The sequence below is a fragment of the Aphanomyces astaci genome (assembly GCF_000520075.1).
Source record: "Aphanomyces astaci strain APO3 unplaced genomic scaffold supercont1.187, whole genome shotgun sequence".
NCBI lineage: Eukaryota > Oomycota > Saprolegniomycetes > Saprolegniales > Verrucalvaceae > Aphanomyces > Aphanomyces astaci.
The window spans coordinates 14,747-23,181 of record NW_009798450.1 but is presented as its reverse complement, the minus strand read 5'-3'; the positions used below and the strand labels follow the sequence as shown (position 1 = coordinate 23,181).

The following is an 8,435-nucleotide window of genomic DNA, read 5'->3' as shown; positions in this document are numbered from 1 at the left end:
TGCGATTCGCACGTCGGCAGAGTCAAGTATACTTAAGAATAGACTTGGTTAAAGTATGTTGTTTTGTGCACACTAGAGGGTTAACATGTAAAGTATGGTCCACGTCATCTAAAAACTTCCTGCTGGCCAAATCGAAGAGTGGAAGTTTTATTATTTAACGTACAATTGATGTAGTTAAACCCAAAAACCAAATACGTTAAATATCATAGATGACGTGCACCATATGCAATTCTGCAAATGTGAGATTTTCGCATCCCTAGCTTCAAGTTAGGGCTAATAAAATACTCAAAATCACTACTTCTATTCAACAGTATACAGTATGTAAAAAACTCAGAATTTCCCCTATCTGCAAATGAGAGATTCTATCATTTGCAGATTGGGGAATAGTAGTGATTCTGAGTATTTTATTACGCCTAACTTGAAGCTAGGGATGAGAAAATCTCTCATTGCCTCTGCAAATGAGAGATTTTCTCATTTTCAAGGGCCAATAGAAACCCACTAAATCGAAATATTTGTAATTATACAATGCCATTGGCTTAAGCCTACGAACGTACTCGAGTATGATTGGCTCTACTGCAAATGAGAGTAGTATCTCTCATTTGGAAAACCTCCCGTCCTACCGGTACCAGGTTTACGATTTCATCACGTTGCCATACCATAACGACTCGGACAAATATTTGCTGGATATGTGCTTCGGACACGCACTTCACTGGATTTACACATTAAATGCGAATAGTTGTACCACAGGCCTTCTCCGGGTAGCGGCACGGCCTGCGGCCTACCTGCCGCCTTTCCCGACAAGAGGAATCGATTGGACATTCGGTGAAGTGCACGATTGGGGCTCACTCCTCACCAAGTCACTGCCTGCACAAAATTATACACACGACCTCCGCTACGCTGCGGTGCGCGCAATTTTGTGGGCGGATGCTCTGACGTCGCAAAGCTGATCGTTCTTATGCGGGTGTGTACAATACACAAGTATGTCCGAACATATTCCGTTCGGATAATTTCATTCGGACAAAATATGTTCCCCTTAAAGTCCAATACAAATGTCAAGTATGTCCGATCATATTCACCCATACATATTAAGTCTCAAAACCAGTAGATGGCTGTGTTACTGTATACCAGCAATATTTACAATTTGACCATGTCACATCGTCAAACAGTGTGTAAATTGGTATTTGGAGCATGCAAAAAATACCGCCATCTATTTGACCAGTTCGAAGAATTTCAGTCAAAACACATTTGCTTCGTCAAAGATCGAGTTACTAATCATAAACTGAAATTACATTGCAGCTCGATCTTGAAGGTTCATGCGGTAGTAGCGTCGTTGAGCTTCTACCTTCTTCCGCTTCTTTTCGTTGGACATCATCCTTTGGTAGCGAACCATGACGAGGCCATAAATGCCTCGTCTTCACGGTGCAATGGCATGAGGGACAAATGGAAATTTGTCAAAGCAAAATTCGTTCGTTGAATACTTCAATGTGTTTAAACAGCATTGCCAAACTTAATCTCCCTAAGTAGTATATCTTACCCCAGATTCATCCTGCCTCTACTCAAAAGGAATTGATTTGAGGCAATTCCGTGATTCTATTCATTTTGCACAAGTACACGTTCTATGAACCACTTGCACTTTTAGATAGCGTTCCAAAGGTTTAGTACTGAGACGCCAACGCACTTCATCGAAGCTTTCAATCGTTGCATCACTGGAGTCTTGGGGTGGTCTGCCAACACGACGAGTTCACAAATCGATCGTACTTCATAATCGCGATGTCTTAGGAGGCAATTACAAGCATTTCCTAGCACAAACAAGTGCGAGATTGAGGCATATAGTTGTGGTCAACGCAAATCGTCATGAAAATATTAGCCGAATCAGCAACAACGTGAATTCTTCTACATTTCACTCAAAACATTTGTTATCATACTTCAAGTCAGCCATCAAGCCATTGATCAGGAACTCGATCTTTCATCATGCGATATGCTGCATAGGAAATTACCATGGTATAAAAACATTTCCAATTGGTTGCTAAGCAAGTGGATACGTACTGTCCCAATGGTTTATTGTACACAGACAGTACACACAACAGCTGACCTGGTACACACAACAGCTGACCTGATACATATTTCCCAGCGTGTTACCCATGGCAAGTCATGTGCTACATCCAGAGAAAATTCGCTAACCTGAAGCGATTATCAGAATTATTGCTACATTCAGCTCGAGAGTCATTGGTCTCATTTTGCAATTTCCATTGACCCAACAACATCATGGTTCAGTACCAGTTTATTGCCCTCGCCGCCACCGCCGTCACCGCTGCCATGGACAAGATCTCGGTCCAAGTGCATCGCAACTTGGAAATCGCCAAGCAGTCGAATATCGTGGTGAAATTTTACTGTGACGAGGCCCTCACCACCCACCGCCGCCGACTCAAGGGCGGCGCGTCTCGCACTGAAACCATCGAGTCGCTGGTTGATACGTTGAAGGAGCACACCACCAAGTCTCAGGCGTCGGTCAAGTCGCTCCTGTCCAACCAAGTTGAATCGAAGGCTGTGGAAGTGGCCACGACATGGATCCAATGTTCTATGTACATCAACAACGCCCCCACCGACCTCGTCCACAAGTTCGCGGCGTTACCGGAAGTCAAATCCATTTACGAGCCAGTTACAATGACACTCAGTGAAACCCAAAGCAATGACAAACCAGCAAGTGCTGTCAATGATGGCATCGCATGGGGGGTCAAGAAGATCCAAGCGCCGGCTCTGTGGGCCAATGGCATCGAGGGCGAAGGCATTGTCGTGGCCAACATCGACTCCGGTGTTCGCTATACCCATGAGTCGTTGGAGTCGAACTGGCGAAGAGAATACGGTTGGTTCGACCCGTACAACAAGACAAACCACCTGCCCGACGACAAGTGGGGCCACGGAACTTCCGTCATGGGTGTCATGGTGGGAACAAAAGGTATTGGTGTCGCTCCCAAAGCCAAGTGGATTGCGTGCAAATGGTGCAACAACGGTTGCAATGAACTCATGATGGTGGAATGCGCTCAATTCCTGCTTTGTCCCCACAACAACGACGGCAACAAATGCGACCCCAGCAAGGCCCCTCATGTGATCAACGGCAGCTTTGGAAGGCACACCAGGAACTTTTCTTTGGAAGATATCATTGCAAAGTGGAGAGTAGCGGGAATCATTCCCGTATTTGCGATCGGCAACCACGGCCTTGAAGGCTGTGGGCATTCAGGTTATCCTGGCATGTCACCTCAAGTGATTGCTGTCGGCAACACTGACGATAACGATTTTTTGGCGTTGGATTCAAGTTTGGGACCTTCCGTCTTGAACAAAACAATCATCAAACCCGACATTTCGGCTCCTGGTGAAAACATCCGTTCCGCAGGACACTTGAGTGACGATAGTTTCATCTCGGAATCTGGCACGAGCGTGGCCGCACCTCATGTGTCTGGAGCCATCGCCTTGTACTTGTCTGCCAACAATGGCGCCTCGTACGACCAAGTGTACAGGGCCCTGACCGAGCATGCGGACACGGACACGTTAACTCCACCCAACAAGACCTGCGGTGGCATTCCCAACACGCAGTATCCCAACAACCTCTTTGGCCACGGCCGCTTGAACATCTTCAACGCCGTGGCTGCTAGCATCCGCGGCCTCACTCTTCCCCCGCCATCCGAGTCCACCCAAGTCCTGAACCCGACCGATGACCTAAGCACGTGTGGCACCTTGGAAGACAACACGCACTATATTGGCGGCGACTTGACTTCGGTCAATCTGACGACTGTTGAATCCTGCTGCGCTGAATGTAAAAAGACACCGGGATGTAAAGTGTTTGTGTGGTACAACCTCAACGGTGGCTTGTGCCGGCTCAAAGACACCCAAGGCCGAAAGGTGGCTGTGGACGGAGCCAAGGCTGGCGTGCTACCAGCCCCAGCCTCGGGACAACGGCCGTAGTTTTAGACCAGTTTTTACCATCGTCAAACCAATCACCGAAAATAATAGTTTGACATTAAACACGCTCAACTTGATATTTCTCAATATTTCGATAAATAATATCAAAATCATTTGAATTGTGTCAAAAGGGCGTGTCTGGATACCATTTTGTCGCCAAACTTCTGTGATACATACTTATTCGGCCGAAAATATCCTGAAAACGGAATAAATAATAATATGCTACTCTAACTAGTATATATTTTGCGGGATATCGCAACATTTCCTGTCACTGTGCTCATCGTCAAGTGCCCCTTGACACAAGCTTGTTCGTCACATGTGTAAACGAAAACGTCCAGACACTTTCCACGGGAAGGTGCCTGGATGGTGTCATTTAATGGTTACAATTCATGAAGGAGTTCTGGATGGGACGTCAAGGTTTCAGTGGATTGCCGTACTGGATGTAGGTATCATGGGGCCATTCAAGCGCCACCCCCGTACCCTCTGGCTACAAGAAGAGATCATTGATGGCAATGATGACGGGGATAACAAAGACGTCTACTCAGTTACAGCGCGGCAGAAGCGACTTGCCATGATCCATCGTGCAGTCAAGGCGTGGGTGCTTAGTACATCGCATGAGATTCGCCGTAGTTTTGAGAAAGCAATTCCACGTGCTTGAAATGTCCTACGAGCGAGAAAATGTCCTAAATGGTTTTATTACGTTTTAATATTTTAGACCTCTCTTTTTTGCTGGTTTTTCTGTTTAGCAGATTTTTTTAAATTTTAACCTCACCCGGACCAATTGCCATGACCGGTACCCTTATTTCAGTCTGATGGTACCTCCGCCGTAAGTAAGGTGGTCAATGGTAGGTGAAGCTTGCGCAATGCGAGGGGAACGCTTGTGATAGGGGTAAAGGCCTCGTATGGGGGCCCTGATTGGGCAGTACGACTTTTGTGAAACCTTATACACTGCTGTATTAGATAAGAGTATTGACATATTCCCTGAGTACACTACCGGTATGTATCGAGCCTCGGCAGTTCAATGACCCGTAATATATAATGTTTTGTGTGTTTGAAAAGAATAGAAATTCTATTCTAATTCTCCATTTTGGTTGGCTAAAAATTTACTTGTATTTCAAAGCAACTTGCCCAACCATATTTGAATACCATACCATATCATCGCCGTCTGAATTTTTTATTCCGTTTTTCAGGCCGAATAAGTGTCGCAGAAATTTGTGAACAAAATGGTATCCGGACACGCCATTTGGACACAATACAAATGATCTCGATATTTATCGAAATATTGAGAATATCAAGTTGTGAGCGTGTTTAATGTCAAACTATTGTCGGTGACTTTGTTGACGATGGAAATAACAGGTCTAAAACAACGGCGGTCGTGCCAAGGCTGGGACTGATAGCGCGTCCGCCTTGGCTCCGTCCACAGCCACCTTAGGACCTTGGGAGTCCTTGAGCCGGCACAAGCCACCGTTGAGGGTATACCACACAAACAGTTTGCATCCCGGTACTTTTTTGGCGAACTATGGGGTGTTTGTAAGTTTGAATGCACTCTATTTGAATGATGAGAATATGACAAACTACTTTGTGTCTAGTCAGTCATTCAGTCTCTGGGTTAGAGGTCTACTGTGTGTACATGCTTCCATGTGGTGGCGACCATCCCACCTCATGTCAAATTACATTGAACTTCAAGGGCTGCTCATAAGTCATATGGTGAATTTGGTATGTCATCGCACATTGTCGACAATTTCGTCAGAATCTTGTTGCGTCTTACTATTATTATTAATAATAGTATCATTTTCTATTCCAGTAATAATGAACTGTACACGATTTTGAGCATTCCATAAGCTTAACCCGCTAGGATCGGCGGACGGGAGGTGTTCCAAATGAGAGGTACTCTCATTTGCAGTAGAGACAATCATACTCGAGTACATTCGTAGGCTTAAGCCAATGACATTGTAAATATTTCAATTTACTGGATTTCTATTGGCCTCTGCAAATGATAGAATCTCGCATTTGCAGATTGGGGAATAGGAATACTGATTCTGAGTATTTTATTCGGCCTAGCGTAAAGCTAGGGATGAGAAAATCTCTCATTTGCAGAATTGCACACTTTAAGCAAGATCATGCTTACTAGTAGGTATACTTGACCTAAGCTTTTGGTCCAGGTTAACGATTTCATCACGTAGCCATACATATTGTACACAGACAGTACACACAACAGCTGACCTGATACATATTTCCCAGCGTGTTGCGCAAGGCAAGTCAAGTGCTACATCCAGCTCGAGAGTCATTGGTCTCCTTTTGCAATTTCCATTAACCCAAAAACATCATGGTTCAGATTAAATTTATGGCCCTCACCGCCACCGCTGCCACGGCCAAGATCTCGGTCCAAGTGCATCGCAACTTGGAAATCGCCAAGCAGTCGAATATCGTGGTGAAATTTTACTGTGACGAGGCCCTCACCACCCACCACCGCCGACTCAAGGGCGGCGCGTCTGTATTGTCTCCCGCTTCTTCATGGCTTTCGGCCACGGGACCTTCGTCAAGGCAGCAAATACACACACTGATATTAGTGAGGTTAAACACGCCACGAGGCGCCTACTGACTACCATTCACTAAAGTACTCAGTACCTCCATTAAGGTATCGGGACCTTTGACCCACCACACACACAGAGTGTGTGTGTTTGCAATGGGTCAAACTAACGCGCGACCCAATTGCTCTGCACGCTGCAGAAAAGCGTCTCGCACCGAAACCATCGAGTCGCTGGTTAATTCGTTGAAAGAGCATACCACCACGTCTCAGGCGTCGGTCAAGTCGCTCCTGGCCAACCAAGTTGAATCAACGGCTGTGGCAGTGGCCACGACATGGATCCAATGTTCTATGTACATCAACAACGCCCCCACCGACCTCGTCCACAAGTTCGCGGCGTTGCCGGAAGTCAAATCCATTTACGAGGCAGTTATGATGGAACTCAGTCAAACCAAAAGCGATGACAAACCAGCAAGTGCTGTCAATGATGTCATCGAATGGGGGATCAAGAAGATCCAAGCGCCGGCGCTGTAGGCTAATGATATCAAGGGCGAAGGCATTGTCGTGGCCAACATCGACACAGGTGTTCACCATATCCATGAGTCGTTGGAGTCGAACTGGCGAAGAGAATACGGTTGGTTCAACCCGTACAACAAGACGAACCAGCTGCCCAGCGACACGGATGGCCACAGCACTCACGTCATGGCATCATGCTGGGAACGAAAGGTATTGGTGTCGCTCCCAAGGCCAAGTGGATTGCGTGCAAAGGGTGCGAGGACCGTATGGTGGTGCAATGCGATCATTTCCTGCTTTGTCCCCACGACAAAGACGGCAACAACTGCGACTCCAGCAAGGCCCCCCATGTGATCAACGACAGCTTTGGAGAGCACCGCACGGACGTTTTTTTGGAAGATTCGATTAGAATGTGAAGAGAAGCGGGAATCATTCCCGTGTTTGCGAATGGCAACAAAGGCTTAAAGGCTGTGCGTATTCAAGTTATCCTGCTGCGTGCCCTCAAGTGATTACTGTCGGCTCCACTAACTCAGGCGATTTTTTGGCGTTCGATTCAAGTTTGGGACCATCCGTGAGGAAGCGCGGCAAACCCGACATTTCGGCTCCTGGTGTCAGCATCCATTCGGCAGTACACTTCAGTGACAATGGTTTCATCCGGGAATCTGGTACGAGCATGGCCGCGCCTCATGTTTCTGGAGCCATCGCCTTGTACTTGTCTGCCAACAACGGCGCCTCGTACGACCAAGCGTACGCGGCCTTGACCGAGAATGTGGACACGGATACGTTATATCCACCCAACAAGACCTGCGGAGGCATTACCAACACGAAATATCCCAACAAACTCTTTGGCTTCGGCCGCTTGAACATCTAAAATGCTGTGACTCCCCCGCCTTGCAAGGACACCCAAGGTCCAAAGGTGGTTGTGGACGGAGCCAAGGCGGGCGTGCTATCAGTCCCAGCCTTGGCACGACCGCTGTTTTAGACCTGCTATTTCCATCAACAAAGTCACCGACAATAGTTTGACATCAAACACGCTCAACTTGATATTGTCAATATTTCGATACATTTCGAGATCATTTGTATTGTGTCGAAATGGCGTGCCCGGATACCATTTTGTTCGCAAATTTCTGTGACACTTATTCGGCCTGAAAAACGGAATAAATAATTCAGACGGCGATGGAATGTAAGGAACACGGGTACTTCGAGTTAAGGGATGTTCAAATATGGCTAGCTGACAAAACAGACATATTGTCTGAAAAGTGCGAAACTGAGGCTGACTAATGGACTCAAAGGCTGAAAAACGGAAAGTAGCATTATAACTCTCAGCCAGATGCAAGGTTCAGTAAGCCTCTGTGAATCTATTTCCAGACGCATGAAATATACGGTATATTAATTTATAAGGTAAACCATTTGCTATAAAACTAATGGCGATGCGTCT

General features: G+C 46.4%; 3 protein-coding genes across 3 annotated transcripts; 2 read left to right on the top strand and 1 right to left on the bottom strand.

Annotated features, from left to right (window-relative positions):
• Window positions 1-2,265: 2,265 nt before the first annotated feature.
• Window positions 2,266-3,960, top strand: H257_18622 (hypothetical protein; the record flags this gene model as incomplete). The annotated part of the gene is made up of 1 exon (XM_009847717.1): window positions 2,266-3,960. One exon carries the CDS (start codon window positions 2,266-2,268, stop codon window positions 3,958-3,960), a length of 1,695 nt encoding a protein of 564 aa, XP_009846019.1.
• Window positions 3,961-5,315: 1,355 nt separating this feature from the next.
• H257_18621 (hypothetical protein) lies at window positions 5,316-5,611 on the bottom strand (the record flags this gene model as incomplete). The annotated part of the gene is made up of 2 exons (XM_009847716.1): window positions 5,316-5,474; window positions 5,588-5,611. 2 exons carry the CDS (start codon window positions 5,609-5,611, stop codon window positions 5,316-5,318), a joined length of 183 nt encoding a protein of 60 aa, XP_009846018.1.
• Window positions 5,612-6,301: 690 nt separating this feature from the next.
• On the top strand, window positions 6,302-7,868 carry H257_18620 (hypothetical protein; the record flags this gene model as incomplete). The annotated part of the gene is made up of 5 exons (XM_009847715.1): window positions 6,302-6,447; window positions 6,688-6,964; window positions 7,019-7,183; window positions 7,231-7,383; window positions 7,407-7,868. The coding sequence occupies 5 exons, from the start codon at window positions 6,302-6,304 to the stop codon at window positions 7,866-7,868; spliced, it is 1,203 nt and encodes a 400-aa protein (XP_009846017.1).
• Window positions 7,869-8,435: the final 567 nt, after the last annotated feature.